Here is an 18,635-nt window from a genome sequence, read left to right as displayed (position 1 = left end):
GGAATTATGATAGAATCAATTTTAAAGCCATCGGAAATACAACGATTCAAAATTCTTCCATTTTCAACACAATTAAGAGGTGATTCATAATATCATTATATGGGAAAAATATGTTAAAAATTGTCTGCCAAAACGCAATATCCATCCGAAGCTGAGGAATACCAAATTACAGTCACTTCGATTGGAAAATTTGTCTAAAACCTAAAAAAAATTTCAACAACTTTGATTGGAAAATGCTCTTAAGGGTCATAAAAATTCTAATAATCGAAGGACGGGGATCTTTTATGTGAATTATGTAAATTTATGGGCATGTAATGAAAATCTATTATGTATATCATCCTCTGAAATCCGTAAGTACCTACTTATAACCATAACGCTTGGAAAATGAGGCTAGAAGCATTCAAATATTTCTGCAATCATATTTTTTCCCTCCAAGAACCCGGAATTTTGAATTACAGCCACTTCGTTAGGAAAATGTGACCATACCATTATATGGGAGTTAAAGTAGGCTCCACGTTGGATGTCAATGAAGCAGCTCGTTAGCGGAGCTGGTTTTACTTCATTCGAAAGAACACGATTTAAAATAAGGCGTTTACTCCTTGTTTACACATTATTTCAGCTTAAGATTATGAAATATTCGCAAAATATTTTTTTCGTTATTTAATTAATGACATGTTTCACTTTTGCGATATATTCTATTTATAACATGGCATTTCCGGTTCCTAATAAATCCCATAAGCACACAATAAAAATATTCAGGAAGTAATGATTGTGTCATAAACAGGGTGACTATGCCAAAAAAAGAACTATAACAACAACAAAAAATCAATAACTCCCACCAAAAAAGTAGCAACTGTAACAACAATAAGTCACCTACAAATGATGGCTTTAACTATGTAACACACACATACGAAGACCACCCACTTCGCTACATATGCTTTCGGCTTAAGGGAGGCAAAAAGCTTTTTTGGGAACCGTATATTTTTTTTTTGCTTCCTTCACTTACCTCAGCTTTTATTCTATCCTGCAACAATTTTCCGGTATGACCAAATTTTTTACGCAAATCTAAGCTGGCATCAATATCAGCTGCGGCATTTACAATTGGTACATTGTTAGTGTTGTTGTTGTCGATTTCCACACTAGTAGCATCAGCAGCACTATTTGACGTTTTCGACGATTCGTCCAAATTTTCAGCTAAATTTAAAGCAGTTGCTTTAAAGCGTTTACTAGCACCGAACGATGACGTTGACGACAACAAGCCATTAAAACTTGTAACTTTAGGCTTATTAAGAGTGCTGCCCAACAACCACAATTGTTTAATTGACAATGACGAAGAACTTTTAAACATTATTTTTCCAACACAAACCGATAAAGAAAAAGTGTTCCAATAGTTTTTAGTTCTTGTTGTTTTTTTAATAAAGAATTTAAATTCCTTTTTTTATTTTGTTTCAATTCACAAAATTTCTGTATCAGTCAGTCTTCTAGAAACTCTTCCGTAAAGCCGCTTTCGTTTTGTTTCTATTCAAATTTTTTATTTAATTTCGTTGAAGCTTCTTCTGCGCTACTATTTCGCAAAACAACGTATGTATTTGACGATTACTCACAGGCTACTGAAATCAAAGGTAACAAATGAAGCTCTTAAGAGTAAAAGAAATGGTATATTCATCACACAGACCAACAACAGCAGCAACAACAACAAAAGCTAGTCATTTGGTATTATCTTGCTTGCTTGGCTATGTTTGCTTTTGAGCAATTCAAATTATAACAAACTCAAACATATACCACAAACAACAACAACCACTAACAGTACTTTTTGTATTCTCCCCAAAAACCCAGCAAGTTCTTCTTTTTCTACCTCTTCTTTCATATTTATTGCGTTAATGGGGGAGAGATGCGAGAGAGTGCGCGCCAAATGAATGAATTCGTTTTTGGGGGATGTTAGACTCTCTCTAACGACATAATCCCTTAATTTGGCTCTTTAACTCTTTAAGCTTTCTCCGCCTCTCACACACAATGTGTCACTCCTCACCACTCTCTTATTCATTCATAGAAGAACACATGGCGCCTCTCCACAACAAAGTAGATAATGAGAAAACACAACAAATCTTGGTTAAATGATTAAGATGTGTCTTGCAAAAAAAAAAGAATTAACGAAATTACTGTCAAAATCTTTTGCTGTGTACATATATAATATAAAAAAGAAATATTTATACATACTTATATATAAATATATGAGGAGGATTCTGTATATATGCACATTAGCCTACGTATCTATCTACGAATGAAAACAATATAACAACAAAACCATTAAAACATCTGCCATCAAATGTTGATGGAATATCTTATTTTTAAAAATATCAGCCTATCAGCTAAAAAAGGGGGCCCGTTTTCTATTTATGAAGCATGTATTTCATACATATATACGTAAATATATACATACATCAATAAAAAAAAAATACAAATAATGCATTTTATTTACAGTTCATGGCCATCAAGAAAACAAATTGTTGTTTATTAAAAAATAGAATACTGAATTTTTGTTGCACAATAAAATACTAGGAGAATTACTTTTTGGCAAAAATAATTCTCCAACGCAAAGATTCATGTGTACATTCTAAAACATCAAATTTGTCATGGACTCATGTGACAGGGCATGTTAAATTCGGCAAAACTTAAGGAGTAAAATATAATCATTAGATAATCAACTATGAATGATCAAATAATATGGAAAAATTTATATTTTTTTTCTTTTCAGAATGGCCATAAACTTTCTCCAGGGGTAAGTAAATACGGACTTGAATGAAAATATTTGTATAACCTACACTACAATAAAAATTTACATAAAACCCGACTATAATCGGATGTGACCGATTGTTGTATGCAGTGCTCATGTACCCTGGATTAGACCATTTCAATTTTGGATTGTAAAAACGATTAGCCTGCCTTGCTTTCTACTGCGGACAATGGAAAGGTTATTGGACCTTGAGATAAGAAATTTATTAGATGTAAATCACAGCATGCCCCTGCATTAAGTCAATGCTGAATTACCTGATTTCAGTCTTCTTCTATATAAAGGAATAAAATCGTACATATCCTGCTAACGTTATTGGACCTTGAGATAAGCGATTCATTAGACCTAAATAAAATCATCGACTGATTTGCCCCCACAATCATCATAATAAAGTGTCAGACGGTGTTGCCGTTCAGGCGATGATTTACGGATGTCTACAGAATTACTACACTACGCTCCAAGGTATATTTAATAAGGTAGCCGCATCGGCCCAGCTGTTGGACAAATAAATGTCAATAATGTTGTTGTAATGTTGAACCAAAAAATTAAAAAACAAAATTATGAATGAAAAGCTCCGAATTTCGAAGAGCTTTTTTGGCAATACTTTTATTAACATTTTCTACAAGAATTTGTGTAAAAAAATCTTGCCAATCTGTTTGTTTTAGCAAAATATTTTTGACATATCAAAATACAACAACCGATGTTTGTTGTAGAAATTCGCCGATGCGGCTACCTTGTATATCTACCTTGCTACGCTCTGATAGATATTTGAAAAATATTCAGCCTTATTCTAGATGTCAATTCCATGTGAATTTACTCGCTCTTTCCCTTCGCCTTATTCTGAACCAAGGTATATTTAATAAGGTAGCCGCATCGGCCCAGCTGTTGGACAAATAAATGTCAAAAATGTTGTTGTAATGTTGAACCAAAAAATTAAAAAACAAAATTATGAATGAAAATCTCCGAATTTCGAAGAGCTTTTTTGGCAATACTTTTATTAATATTTTCTACAAGAATTTGTGTAAAAAAAATCTTGTCAATCTGTTTGTTTTGGCAAAATATTTTTGACATATCAAAATACAACAACCGATGTTTGTTGTAGAAATTCGCCGATGCGGCTACCTTGTATATCTACCTTGTTCTGAACAACATTTTCCAGTGAATTTTTTCGCATTCTCGCTTTCGCCTTATTCTGAATGAAGTTCGAAAGCGAAAAAATCCGCTTTGGCGAAAAATTAGGTATTCTGAATTACAGATGAGATGAAATTTTGTGCGAAATTTTTCGCTAATAAATTTAAGGGGAGTTGACTACAAAAACATAAGTAATAACTATTTTTATGAAAAATATTTACACAATACTTATTCTATGACGATTTAGAATATTATAAATGATAGTAAGCAAATTTTTAATTGGAAAACAGCCAATAAAATGCCATTGGAAATCCTATTGATAACGATGCATGCTGCCAAAGAATGTATGAAGGTAATAAGGAATATTTAAGTCGAGTTTGATGCATTTTGGAGGCGAAATATGGACATTTGTGTGAGGATCTGTCTCTCAAGAAAAAAATTTTAAAAATTATGGAAAAACCAAATTTGCCTGATGAGCCGCTTAAGAGTGAAAAACTGATATAAAAATTATGAAAGAACAAAAAATATTTTTTTTTTTTTTTCAAAATTATCGTGTGCATGATTTGAAGGAAGAAATAAAGGAGTAGGAGCAAATCATAACATAACTGACCACTTTAAGAATTTGGGGAGATAAAATATCAAAATTAAATAAAAAGGCACACAATTATGTAGTGAAATAATAAACTGTGAATTAATTAATTAAATCGCAGATTTCTTCCTATTATTCGTTGTGTTTTTGCCATCATAAAAAATGTTCTTTTATTTGTAATCTATTGTAGTTGTTGCAACAAATTGCATCAAAACAATGAACAGCTGTTTCACATGCCATATTGTAGGTTGCCATATTTTCAAACTTTAATTTATTTTCTTTTAATTACAAAGCATTTATACAGCGGATTCTTGATATTTCACATTTGTATTGCTATAAAGTTTAAATAACAATAAAAAGTAACAATTTTTAATAACAAAAATCAATAAATAATATATTGAAAAATATTACACAATTAAATTACAATGGGGCAACACACATTGCAACTTAAATTACAATATGGCCACACACAGCGCAACTTAATTTACGATATGGCAACACGAATCTTTTTTTCAACCACCATTTTCGAAAACTCGAATCTGCATCTCGCATTTTTTGCGTCTCCCTATTCATTCAGAATAAGGCGAGAATGTGAAAGCGAAAAATTTTTTATATGCGAGATATCTCCCAGCGAATATCCAGAATAAGGCTGATTATTTTTAGAAAGCTTTGGTAGAAATTTAAAAATAATATTCCTTAAAAAATGCACGCATTGTTCAGTCTTATAAAAAGTCCATGACTTTGGGAAAAAAAACCTTGAAAAATTCAGGCATTGTCCGGCCCCCTTAAACTAAATATAATAAAGCGTTTTAAAATAAAGTATCCTTTTAAAATCCATTTTCTAATAATCCTTGTTAAAATATACTTTAAACATCCAAAAATTCACACTATTTTTTACCACTGAATCTGATATCGGCTAAAATAACAAAAAAAGATTAAATTATTCCTTACTGAGCGACACATGATGAACATTTCTAATTGTTTATAAAATTAATACTTAATGCTTGACGCCATAGTCTGTAATCACATTTTTTACACTGGAAATCTCGTGTCTTATTCATAAATAATACAAACAAAACCACAAAATATTTAACACATATTTTTGTCATCAACTTCCCCGGAATTTCGTTTGGTATTTTTATTTTTCAACATTCATCTCCTTAACTTCGTTTTCTTTGATGGAATATTTTTTCTTATTTTTCTTATAACCATTTTTTATTATTAACTTTATAAATTAACACAATTCTAAACAACTAAGCAATTCAAAAAATGTTTTCAGTTCAGCTTTAATCATTTTGACAAATGACAAAGAATAGATTGGACATAAAATGTAAATAATCTTCTTCAACAAATTGTATATAAGAGAGGGCACTATATTTCGGTTCTTCGGGTGGGAAATAGATATCTTCTTCTTCCTCTTGCAATTCCAACATGGCACTGGCCTCATCGGCAATATGTACACGTTTAGTATAATCATCATCGTTGGCATCACCGGGACGTCGTAGAGGTGGACGTGATAAAGCCGGTGTTGAGGCAGCTGGAGGTTGTTGGATTTTACTAGTCGCACCACCACCTATTGGACTTATAATGCGTGACATTTCAAAACCTCCGCCCGATGGTCCGGGGGTACGTTGTTGCTGTTGTTGTTGCAAATGTAAACGTCTGACAACATTTACCCGTAAATCCGAGGATGGTGGTTTACGTTGTATCTCGGGAGGAATACGTTGCATGTTCACTGATGCAGCACTCTGGGACGTACTAGCACCACTACCATTCAAATCTTTATCCGAATCAACTTCTTGCATCAGGACTTGACCATGTTTACGACGATGCCAAATTTTGTTGTGTTCCCTAAAGTCCACCACAACCTTCTTGCGTACAAATTCATGATATGACAACAGCTCACTACTTATTTCACGGCGTATAAGTTGTTTTTCACGGGTCGGTAGACTGGGATTCTTTAGAGCCAGTAGACTTTGTGATGCTGCCAGTGTTAGTATATGTTCCAAGGCAACCAAACACAATTCACCATCTAAATTCGAAAGCAATTCATTTGGGGGACAATTAATAGATGAAACTGAGGCCACTGAAAGAGATTTGGAAAATGGCCGCGAAGAGATATTGTGAGCTTGTGGGGATTTGGTAATGCTTGTATTGCCACTGCTGGTAGCAGAACCACCTTGTCGACACACTTCTGGGAGAACATTGAGGGGAACTTCATGAAAACCATAATTTTGCTATGACAAGAAGAAATACATTTGTTTACGATATTATTTTTAAAATTTATCAAGAAAAAGTACTTACCAAATTCAAAACCTTTGTATAGACACCCACAATACTAAGAACAGTTCCAAATGTAAGATGCACAGCATTCTCACTTAATTTGGGAGCACCAAAGCATATTTCAAATATTGGCTCCCACTTGAAAACCGCAAATTCTGGTTCACATATCAAATCGACCAAATTGGGACTAAATGCTTGCAGGCACTTGACGCATAAGATGATGATCTCGGTTAGGCTAAAAAGGCAGAATAAATCAATTTATAAAAACTTGTTGTTTTTTAGTCCTCTAAAAATATTTATCAAAAAGATCTAAGCTCTCATAGTCCTTGAAAAAATATTCGTTAAAAACATTTAGGTTCTCATAGTTCTTATTGTGGTCTTTAAAAAATTGAAAATCTTATTGTCGTTCTTGTCAAACTTACACTTTTTGAGGCCTTTAAAATATATATTCTTTGAAAAAATAATCTTCAAAAAGCCCACGCTTATTGAAGCCGCATTTTCTCCTAAACTCAAAATATTTTTTTTAACTGTTACTTACTCATTAAAAGCCGTTATGGCCTCATCTACAAGCCCAGCACTTTCAGAATCACGTATAATTTCCAATTGGGAACGACGTCCAGCAATTAATAACTTCAAGTTTTTAGGTTGATGGAACATGGCTATGGCATGGCTTAAGAGTATTTGGACTGACCGCTATAACAAAAAATGCCAACATTATTTTAATTTCAAATAAAAAAAAATCCTAGAAAGTATAACTCACCATCAAATTAAAAAGTGATTGTGAATGTTCCAAACGCCATTGTTTTTCGAATAACACCAAATTGGAGAGTAATGTGGCACAACTTTTTATTAAACGCATTGCCGACGGCTCCAATGATTGTTTACTTAGCAGCAAGGAATCCACTAAATATTCTTCATGGATACCCACAAATTGAAGTGTTTCCTTAAGGAAATGATATGAATGTTTCTGAAACAGTATTGTAACCAATTCAATGCCCCGGGCATAAATGGGCCACCATTTGTGTACCGTCCAATCACTTTCTTTCGGCTGCAATGAATAATTTGCCTCCAATAACTCTTTGGGTGGTAGCAGCTTCAACCACAAATAATCTCCAACATCACAGTGTAAAAATTCTGCCGAACAATTGCCTTTGGCAAAGACAATCAGAACATCCAGCAGCTCCACAGATAATTGTTGTTTATTGTGCAGCTGTAAAATGGAACCAGTGCAACTGAGCAAACGTTGGAAGACTTTATTTGTTATAAATGGTAAATCCCAATTACCAAAACCATCATTGTGGAATATTGCAGCAATGGTTTTCAAAAGATTCAAACACAAGATCAAAGAGTTTGAAGATGAGAGGGGATTGCGTTTAAGCTCCTCACTGGATTTTTTGCTGTTGATCTCAATTTTAACACAATTCTCGAGGTTGTGTAATTCCGAGCAAATAATATTCACTACCGAATGTAAAAACATCATTGACAGCGATGAGTCTTCCGTTAATTCTTCCGACAATAAATCGGCACATTTTATGGCTATCGAGAGGCATGCCTCCTTGGCTCGAACATGTAAATCGGCGTAACAAGAAGCCACTTTGGCCAGTAGATTATTTAATTGTTTCAAGGTGTTGCGATGTTCCTCCGAAGATTCGGTATAAGCATGTTTAAAACCCAATATGATGAATAAATATAATTCCGAAATGATTATCAGAGGCCTAAGGTCTTCTACATATTCTGCTCTTTCCACCAAAATGTTGAGCGTCTTCTGGGCCAACAGCTTAAATTGTTTGCGAGGAATTTCCATAAAGGCAGGTTGTTTCTTAAGCAGTATTAAAAGAAAACTTTTAAACGCTTGCAGACGACACAGCCATTCCGGCATTTCTTCAGGATTAAATTCATGTGGCTTCTTCACTGCCGTTCTGGGTAAATCGAAAACAAAATCTATCCATTTTTCAAAATGTGGTGCGTCAAAGAGTTTGGCTACCACTTTCTTTAAATCACTGTTCGGTTTGTGATGATTGGAGAATATCTCAATACCCAAAATATTCAGCAATTGGGTATAGGCCTTGACATTGGATTTATATTCCCCAAAGAGGGGCTTACACAACTTATCCCAGAAGTTGTCCTTTTGTGCCAAGGAGTCCACCAATATTTGCATATTCTGTTTCCACAACATGTGATACAGATTCATGATTTTACTCGGCAATGTTTGTTCCACAATTTGTGGATCTTTACTAACCGCCTCCAAGTAATCCTCCATATAGGTAACAATACTGTCGGATATTTGTGTATCGCTTTCTTTGCCAAAAATACGCTTCTCTTTGTTGTAGTTGACTTTGAAGAAAGCCTCTGTGACACCGGGTTGTTTGGCAATACACGATTCCACCAGTTCCAATATGGCAATTTTAATGGAATCGCTTTCCAATTCATCGGGTAATTTTTGCAGGAAAGTCATACGTATTTGATCCGCCTCCATATCCAAGCAGGCCAGCAGAGACATATTAAATTCCAAGGCAATTCTTTTCAGCAATCTACACGACAATATGGGTAGCCATCGGTCGAAAATGTTACTCATATAACGTGTTACTACGGGGATAATGCGCAGAGTGTCTCTCTGCTTGGGCTGTGTATAAATCATTGCCTCCAATGGTGACAACTCAGAGGAATCAAAAATTGTGGATTTCAATTTTAAAACCTGCATTAGAATACGCATGGATAAGCGGACCAACAACACCAGGCCATGGCTTTGTTGTATCATCCAATTCGATTCCATTTCCATGCAATGTTGCAGATAAGCATTACCCAAGGCCACAAAACGCAGCAGAATTATACCATTTTCCATATTTAACATGGAGTAGACACAAATGTCTCGCAATAAAAGTTGATCCTTTGGTACTTCCTTATCCTTTTCCAAGGCGGTAAACTCATCCAGAATATCACATATAAAACCCATAATCTCGGCATAAATTGTATACTTTTCCTGCTGGGATTTGAAACGCCAAACGTGCAAGTGGGGGAAAACATCACGTAGCAAAAATATCAAACCGGGAATTTCCACTTGAAAATATTTTCTCCTCTGCAATTTCGTATAGGTCCTAAGGAAACCCAAATAGGCTTGTAAAAATTCAAAACTTTCGCGTTTCTTCTCGATATCAACCAAATAGGAACCAACCAACAGGGAATCAAAACAGGAACCATGGGCATATTTTTTATAATCTCCCAGCGAATCGTTGCTTATCACCGGTAAAATAGATAAATTTATGACACGTATAAATATTTCAGCATCCGCCAAGGGCAGCAAGGCGGTACACACATTCAATGCATTGGCCAATAATTCGATGGGTGGTTTCTGCAAAGCCTTAAATTTGTTTAACAAATCGATGCACATTTCAGTGGGATGAACCATTTCAACACTAATTCCTTGCAATGATTTGGTTTTCTTCAAGGCGGCATGTAGGTATTTTAAGCCTTCGTTAACACGTCGAACACGCTCCGTATTTTCATAATCACCATGATAATGCATTGTCTCAGTCAGCAGGGAATTAATTTCATGATGTAAAACATTAAAATAATTCACTGGCAAACGGAAGTGAACACAATAGCCTTCGGGACGACCCAACACAGTGGCTTGGGTACCCTCGGGTAGATAGAAATCAATACGAGGAAATGGTTTAACGGTGTGTCCCAAAACATAATCATCACCTCCTAGGGGTTTTAAATGGAATCGAGTTTCATCATAGACATCTGTGAGTATGGGCAAGGATTCAAGATTTTGTCTGACCTAGAAAAACAAAGAAAGAAGAAGAAAATATTATTAGAGGGGGTTTCTTCAAGCCCTAATAATTTTTAAAAGCATTTTTAAGAGATTAAGGATGAATTTGTAAAGAATTTTGTAAACATTTTTTCAAGGACGACATATAAGCCTGGATTTCTTAAAATTTTTTAGCACCTCCTCAGGGTACAAAAATTGTACCATGAGGAGGTTTTTGGTATCTTTGAAACACAACATTATAGATTAAAAATTATACTTACATAATTTCCCATACCAGCCTTAGTCAAGGCTGTGGCTATCATAGAAAGATGGGCGAAATCTAATGGGAACATTTCCAATAATGTGTCATAAAGCGAACGAACTCCTCCCTCTGAGAAATAAATTGGATATAATTAATTAATAGCATTTTTAAAATCATTTTTTACTAACCCTCTTGTGAACAGAATTCCTTAGCCAATGTTGGCCAACTTAATAGCTCACAGACAAGTTCATAAATAAATGGATGTTTCGAGCATGAGCCATCACCATCAAAATATTCACACAATTGGCTTAACATATTATAAATTGTTTTTCGAACAATTCTCGAGACCATGGAATCATCCTTAAGAAACAATTAAAAATTTAAAAATAACACTAAGTAGAGAATTTAATTTCCTCTCACCTTAAACATTGAATTTGATAGTAAATCATGTAGAAATTTAAAACAATTCAAATCCACTGCTCTTTTACCCATTTTACGGCAACGCATTAAATGTTCCTCATTCTCGGCTGCATCCGTATATTGGATTTGCATTAGCATCCATGACATAAGCATTGGACCATTTTCCGGATGATGACACATACCGGTAACATCTTTATCCAATTCCTTAAATACACTATTGGCCAACGGCTTTGAGTCACCGCTGTCTCTCTTAAAGTCCAGACATTTAAGAAATAGCGCCAACTCTGCATAGGCCAGACGTGTTAACAGCTCAAAATGTAAAGCATTTGCAGAGGCATTCAGATAACTTTGCTGCCTACCAAAGGAATGTTGTTTAAAACAATTAAATAATCGTTTAATTTCTTGCGCATTGAAATGTCGATGATCACACAGTAGGATGATGATATGCGAAACTTCTATAATTTCTCGTGCATTACGTTCTGACCAATTAACCAATTTCGATTGATAATTGAAAAATTCACGATTGGTCAATTTATGGGGTGGTGCCTCATTTATCAAATGTTCCAATTGTTTGATATAAGATTCCCTTAGCTTATCCATGCCGATCTTATTGACAATTTGCTTATACTCATTGTGATATGGATGGTTGGGTACACGGTAAAAGATCAAGAGATTTTTTACAATTTTCAATACAATCAAACGTTCCAAGGTGTAGTAACCCCAAATATCATCCAGTAATTGGGTCATATTATTTTCGGTTGATATGAGTGTAGTTAGGGAGCTGGCTGAACCGCGATATTCATTGGCCAAATAGAAGCATAAGATTTCCCAACATTGCACTGATTCGAGATCCTGTAAAAGTGATAACAAATTAAATTAGTTTCCTTGTAGTGTTTTGAATTTACCCACCAGTAATTCCTGCAAACGTATGGTAAAAGGCAGTAGCTTCTCTTGTTTCTTTTCCGCCAACAACTTTTCCAAGGTTGTTTTGGAATCATTCGATGTCTTAAATTGCAAAAGGCCATCCTGTAATTCTTGGCTTACATTTGTTAGCTCTTCCAAGACAGTGCTTTCAGGTGTTTCATGATGTATGCCCGACACCAGCTGCCATAATTTCTTCCAGTCAGTTCTGTAAGGGAATATAATACCATTATTTAGATTCTTGGGAATAATTTAGGTTTTCCACATGTTGGCATGCAGGCATCAGATTTTCCCGCCTTATATTGAGCTTTGGTGATCCACATGTATTCTTGGTGTATGTCCACATCCGCAATGAAGCGACAATGCTTTCCATTTATACTTACATGACATTTTTTGTTGCATTCGCCATAGCTTTTCTGTTTTTTATTTATTTTTGCGAAAAATTTCCGGCAAAATAAACAATGCCGACCATAGACCGAAGTCGTACCAAATTTTATGACGCCGTTAAGAGCGGAGATTTGTTGTCATTGCAAATTTGGAATTTATCGATAATTTTTTGACGTATTTTTATCGAAAAAATAAAAGTTTTGAAAAATTGAAAATATCTTTAATTATTATCAGTTTATTTCGTATATTCAAGTTTTGATATAGAAGTAAAAAAATATTCCCTGTGCACCAAATCAGGACAAATGACCAAATGAATGGTCTGTTCCCATACTGCATGAATCTACTACTTTTTTACCATTTTTTTAGATATCATAAGGATAAATTGTTATAGTAGTAAAAACTAGGAGAATCTTGCAGTACGGAAGAGACCTCTAGCCAGTCGAAATACGAAATCTTTCCTGGTATTGTTGAAAGGGAACCCGTGAATACGTGCTATGAATGGTAAGTACCAGTCACCAATGCCATCATTGAGGAACATGAAAGATATAAATTTAAATTCTACAATAGACAGTTTATTGTAGAACTAAATTTGGCCCTTTGGCTCGAACATTTGCATACGTGAAAGAAATTCTGCAAACGTATCCCTTCAATGGTAAGTATCAATGCCATTATTCAGGAATACGACAGCTATAAATTTAAATACACAAGGCAGTTTATTGTAGAACTCGATTTTAATACTTTTTCAAATGGGAAGTCCTCGCCAATTTTGTTAGAACATATAAATCGGTATAACAGTTAGTCACTTTGGTCAGTCAGTAGATTATTTAATAGTTTCAAGGCGTTGCGATGTTCGGCCGAAGATTCGGTATAGTTCAGCTTAAAAGCCAATATTATGAGTAAATATCTATCCAATTTTTTCATTTCGCTTTTCGGAGTATTTTTAAAGCTAACCTCAATCTTTGCAACACATACTTAAATACATTACTATTTTATTAAAGTACAAAAACTCACTTGTTTTTATTTTTATTAAATTTTTATTGATCAAACATTCCAATCGATTTCCATAATAGTTGTTACACTTGCTTGCTGATATGATTTATTATGCTTATAACTTAACTCCCACAAATCACTGGAAAAGACGAAACCTTCACCTTCCTTCAGCTGGACATTTATGAGGGGGCAATTTTCATCACAAGGTTTTTTGGGTTTCAATTTCAAACTATTCGTACCAGATAGTTGTTGTACGATTATTAAACCTTGAAGCGTTATTTTTTGATATTGCCGATGGCCGAAATTCTGTGACATTATAAACCAACTAGAATAATATGGTTCCAAATGCACGGGATAATAATAAGGTTTTGTTATAAATAGACGTGATGCTCGTACCGCTGATGATTGACAATTACGCATTTGTACGAACCATTTTTCCGATGAATCCAATAGCTGCCATGCTTTTCGCAAAACGAGATCAATATTAAAAAATTTCTTTATGATTAAATTTGTGGACGTATCACAGGGGGAACTTTGCAGAAATGCTGTGGGAGTTTTGTAGAATATTGTCTCGAATAATTCATCAGCTGTTATGGGTCTATGGGAATCGGTTATCACAACAGGTATGCCACTTTCAAGATATAGATTTTCCAATGTTGTGAAGGTAATATTTGAGACAGTTGGTATGAAATCTGTTAAAGAAGGGGAAGGGAAGTAATTAGTAAATGTCCATGTTGAGTTAATGTGTTTTATGAAAAGGTAATGGGAAGAGTTAGAACGAGGTGTCTCACTTATTCCAATTCTATATGTTGGGTTGGTCTGTTCCCGTAAATCTACTAAAATCTACTATTTTTTACTACGATTACTATTTTTCCTTTATGAAATCAAAATTAATAGTAAATTCTTGCTGTACGGGAGCAGACCAAAGAGAATCATTTATAAAATAAACAAAATCGAAGTGAGTAGTCTGTATACCATTTTCCGTAGAAATAAAATATCTATGCTTTAGGAAGCCCCCAAAACGCCAGGAGATTCTTTACCCATTGTCCGTCATTATACGCAATTTAAGGGGATAATAGACACTCAGTTTTGAAATTTGAAGTATTAGTGGTATTAGAAAATCTTCCTAACAAAAATAATTAATATTGACCAATTTCAGGACATACCCCATAAAAAGGTACCCTTAATTTTATAGTTTGTATTCTCATTGGTTGAAAATCTTACTACAGTAGACCACGGATATAAAAGCTTCCAAACAAATCGAGAAATTTGTTCTTATAAGTGGGTTTTTTTATATGAATGTATTTTATATAATAAACTGTTTGCTTATATTGGTGAAACACATTCTTATGTCCGAGTTTTTCTTATATAAGATGTCTTATATAAGATGTTCTTATACCCGTTGTCTACTGTACAAAACATGATAAATATCGGTCTACGTCGTAGTATAGCTTCCATATATTGGAACCCCTAATTTTCAGTATTTTGAATATTTGAAGTTCGACCTGGCCAAACGATGATTTTACTTGTTACACCCTCAGCCTTATGACTAATGAGGGTATACACACTTTGCTGGTACTGGTACCTCCCCCACAAAATGGTAAAAATTTGGCTGAAAATAATTCTGTAATATCACACGAACGGACTATCCGATTTGAACCAAACTTTGCAGAACCTAATATTTTAATCATGACTGTGTAATGTTAAATGATGGGACTTATCTTCCCAATCCTTTTGTTACCTCCTCCACAAAAAGTAAAAAAAAGTCCGAATTGACCCAAACTGTACACATTGTAATATTTTTACCAATACGAAGATGGGACCCATCGGACTCCTGCTTATTGCAATACCAAGCGAATGGAATGTCCGATTTAACCCAAACTTAAAGAATCGCAATAATTTTACCAAACCTAGATCATGTTCTAAGATGAAACCCATCTGTCCACTCCTTCAGGTACCTTCCCCACAAAATGTCAAAATTTTAAAAATTTATGATGTGACCCATCAATCCACGAATTGTCAATATTTTCAAAATTTGTGAATTCAATAAAAAGCGAACTCAATTTCCGATTTGACCCAAACTTCACACATCGTAATACTTATACCAAACCTAGATCACATCCGGAAATGGGACCCATCGATCCATTCCGCCACAAATATTAAAACATAGTGTAACCTATTCTGGTACCTCTTTAAATAGTACAAAAAAGTACAAAAAAATAACCTTATATAAAAAGTAATTCCGTAGACCTCCACAAACTAAAACTTTTTTATTCGTTTTATTTTTCTAAATTTAGTAAAACTTACCAATATTTTCACACAGCAAACAATTTCCATTTTCCACCACCGGATACGATACATCATTTCCAGTTCGAATATTCTCATTATTCAAAGGACGTTCAATTAAACATTTAGCATTATAGAGTGCCGGCCAATTCCAAATTGGTAATATTTGTATCAAAACTAATCTGCCCAATGCCGATACGAACCAATTGAAACAATCACACCACTGTATTAGAGCATAGAATACAAAACAACCCAACAGCAATTTGCAATATTTTTTCAAAATTTCTTTACGTTGATAACGATACAGAGGTTTGCAAATTTCTTGAATTTCCCGGTCGGAAAATTTTTCCTTTCTTAGAGTTCCGCAAAAATCTTGAAATTCTTTTTCCAACTCCATGTCTATTCACAAGCAAGGTTTTAGGTAGAATGTGTTTCAATTTGAACCTAAATGAAACATTATGACCGCCAAACAAGACCCAGGACATGCGCATTGCCCGGATGTGTGTTTTTGTGATTGATAAGAAATGTCTTTTGTTCTTTCTTTTGTTTTATTTTACAAATCTTTAATCAAATTTTACACTTGATTGAAAATAAAAAAAAAAATAAAATTGAAATGGTATGGAACACATGGGGTCCTCACTTAATCAGCTAACAGGCCATATTGTTGCATTTCTGTGGTATACAAGATAAAAGGCTTTACATTTTACCTAATTCCATTTTTCCATGGACTCCATTTGGTTTTTTACAGTTTTTCATGTGATCCCTCATTTCATTGCATTGCTCGGTATTGGACCACAGCGATGTGGGACAATTTGTGAATGATTCACGAAATACACAACTCATTAAATGGGTGGCTAGCATGGGGCAATGATGGGGGGCTGGGCGTAACATACGATCTTGGGTGCGAGACTCATTCGAAGACGAAGATGATGTTGATTTATTTTTATCCATATGTTCCTTAAATTTTTTACTCATTTCCTCCATTTTAATGGCGCATGTTTTAAATGAATTCTCTATAACTGGTATCATATCTGTGGTATTTTTTAAAATATCTTTTAAATACATTGATAATTTATTTTCATTTAGTTTGGCTTCGGGGGTGGCCATTAAAATTCCTGTTTCATTAAGGGCACAGGATAGGAAGCACTAGAAATAAACATTGAAATTATTTTTTTAAATCATATATGAAGATGCTATTTTCTGTATTTACCGCCTGCACAAATGGTGGTGGAGGTCCATAATGTGGATGTGGTGGCCGTCTCATTGGTGGCCCAGTGGTCTTTGGAGCCTTTGATTCATTTGACATGGATGATTTATCTTCTTCACTAGACACAGTTCCAGCTGCAGCATATGGCTGATATGGTGGAGGTGGTGGTGTTGGCATCGCCTTGCGACATTTCTCCGTTATGTCATCACTAATTATATCGGGAATTTTACAACAGGTTAAGGGGTCCTGTAATGGAAAATATTATTTTAAATAAAATTCAAATTCCTACGTTAGGAATATTTAATGTTTTTAAATAAAAAGGAAAGTATCAATTTCTCTTAGATCGGCTGCATAATACCACACTCCACTATGGCTATACGAAAAGTTTATATGGGTGATATAGCAAATATCTGTCAGGAGGTCTGTCCCGTAAAAAAATTATACTCACAATCATTGGCGGCCTCTTTGTACAGTCAATAGCAGCAGCGGCATATGATTTTTCCTTTATACAAAATAAATAATATTAATAAAAAATTTGAAATTATTATTTTAGTTAAGCAACATACCACCATCATCAGAGCCAACAAAAGCGTGGCCACAATACCAAATAACTTCCCAAATCCAAATTGTTGCTGGAACATGATTACAACCGACAAATAAATCAACGTGCAAATAATGACTGTTATGTTTTTACCAAAATGTTATCAAATTTATAATAATTTTCCACAAATCATGTTGCAACATAAAAAACTCCTTTTTTGGGGGGTTACGCTTCAGTTGGAGGGGTCGACATTAATTCCATTTAATCACTTCTAATTGGTCCAATGAATTATTGTTTGTTACTGTTTTATTTTAAATTTAATTTGTTTATTTGTGTTGTGTATAATTGTATAATATTAAAAAAGTTGTGTTATAATCAATTAAAATTAAACATTATTATTGTGCCAACAATCCATCATAGGTGAGGGTGATGACACATTCCTTCCTCATCGATTGCCATGAGCTAGTCATGAATTTCTTTCTAGGCTGTAAAAATGTAAAGTTTTGGGGGAAGAACAATTTGTTTTTATTTTTTTACACAGACAATAAACTATTATTTAAAATAATTACAGTAATGTGTTAATATATGTATTACATTAATTAATAATAATTTAAATGAATGGGCATGATATTTTCAAATAGATACCAGAACAAATGATTTAAAAAAAATATGAAATTTGGTAAAACCACATGTGTAAATCTGAAAATTTTCTTGCAATAATTATACATACAATTTGTGAATATTGCTATTTTCGAAGGTCATATAACCATAGCTAGATATCTATACGCCCGAAATCAGAGCCATGTATCTGAAAAGAAGATCCCCTCTTTTTGAACACTAAGAAACTAATTTTGCCAATACCTGTTCTAAACAAATTCTCTATAATTGGTCAGTGGATTTTTTTGAATATCTCTTTAATACGCAGATATTATATTTGATCCATTATTTTATTAGTTTAGATAAACTAGATGTTTTAAAAATACTAATTTTAATTATTAAAAAAATGTCTATCGTATATGAAAATGATATCTTTTTTTATAAAAGTAAACAAAGCAAAGTCATAGTTCGATTTTACG

At 34.0% G+C, this 18,635-nt stretch overlaps 3 protein-coding genes across 3 annotated transcripts; all 3 read right to left on the bottom strand.

The window, feature by feature from the left end:
• Positions 1-5,797: 5,797 nt before the first annotated feature.
• LOC133328031 (nucleoporin Nup188) lies at positions 5,798-12,557 on the bottom strand. Its single transcript, XM_061536580.1, has 9 exons — positions 12,532-12,557; positions 12,137-12,356; positions 11,228-12,079; positions 10,996-11,167; positions 10,827-10,936; positions 7,555-10,575; positions 7,333-7,487; positions 6,816-7,029; positions 5,798-6,748 (listed from the first exon to the last, which is right to left on the bottom strand). Exons 1-9 carry the CDS (start codon positions 12,555-12,557, stop codon positions 5,798-5,800), a joined length of 5,721 nt encoding a protein of 1,906 aa, XP_061392564.1.
• Positions 12,558-13,576: 1,019 nt separating this feature from the next.
• LOC133328030 (uncharacterized) lies at positions 13,577-16,208 on the bottom strand. Its single transcript, XM_061536579.1, has 2 exons — positions 15,833-16,208; positions 13,577-14,217 (listed from the first exon to the last, which is right to left on the bottom strand). The coding sequence occupies exons 1-2, from the start codon at positions 16,206-16,208 to the stop codon at positions 13,577-13,579; spliced, it is 1,017 nt and encodes a 338-aa protein (XP_061392563.1).
• A 299-nt stretch (positions 16,209-16,507) lies between these two features.
• Positions 16,508-17,659, bottom strand: LOC133328029 (uncharacterized). The gene is made up of 4 exons (XM_061536578.1): positions 17,585-17,659; positions 17,467-17,520; positions 17,022-17,264; positions 16,508-16,957 (listed from the first exon to the last, which is right to left on the bottom strand). Exons 1-4 carry the CDS (start codon positions 17,657-17,659, stop codon positions 16,508-16,510), a joined length of 822 nt encoding a protein of 273 aa, XP_061392562.1.
• Between the last annotated feature and the right edge of the window lie 976 nt (positions 17,660-18,635).

Source organism: Musca vetustissima, unplaced genomic scaffold (genome assembly GCF_032173495.1).
Source record: "Musca vetustissima isolate MV318-11 ecotype Yass unplaced genomic scaffold, APGP_CSIRO_Mvet_v1 utg293, whole genome shotgun sequence".
Classification (NCBI taxonomy): Eukaryota; Metazoa; Arthropoda; class Insecta; order Diptera; family Muscidae; genus Musca; species Musca vetustissima.
Note: the sequence above shows the minus strand (reverse complement) of the source record. Positions and strands in the feature narration are given on the sequence as shown.

Excerpts from the sequence above, each read along its gene's own strand:
- LOC133328031 (XM_061536580.1), bottom strand. The coding sequence starts at position 12,557 with ATGGCGAATGCAACAAAAAATGTCAT. Across the intron at positions 11,168-11,227 it reads TATCAAATTCAATGTTTAAG|GATGATTCCATGGTCTCGAG; the intron begins GTGAGAGGAAAT and ends TTGTTTCTTAAG. Across the intron at positions 10,937-10,995 it reads GGAATTCTGTTCACAAGAGG|AGGGAGGAGTTCGTTCGCTT; the intron begins GTTAGTAAAAAA and ends TTTATTTCTCAG.
- LOC133328030 (XM_061536579.1), bottom strand. The coding sequence starts at position 16,208 with ATGGAGTTGGAAAAAGAATTTCAAGATTTTTGCGGAACTCTAAGAAAG. Across the intron at positions 14,218-15,832 it reads TTTGCTGTGTGAAAATATTG|ATTTCATACCAACTGTCTCA; the intron begins GTAAGTTTTACT and ends CTTCTTTAACAG.
- LOC133328029 (XM_061536578.1), bottom strand. The coding sequence starts at position 17,659 with ATGTTCCAGCAACAATTTGGATTTGGGAAGTTATTTGGTATTGTGGCC. Across the intron at positions 17,521-17,584 it reads TGTTGGCTCTGATGATGGTG|GAAAAATCATATGCCGCTGC; the intron begins GTATGTTGCTTA and ends TTTTGTATAAAG. Across the intron at positions 17,265-17,466 it reads CAAAGAGGCCGCCAATGATT|GACCCCTTAACCTGTTGTAA; the intron begins GTGAGTATAATT and ends TTTCCATTACAG.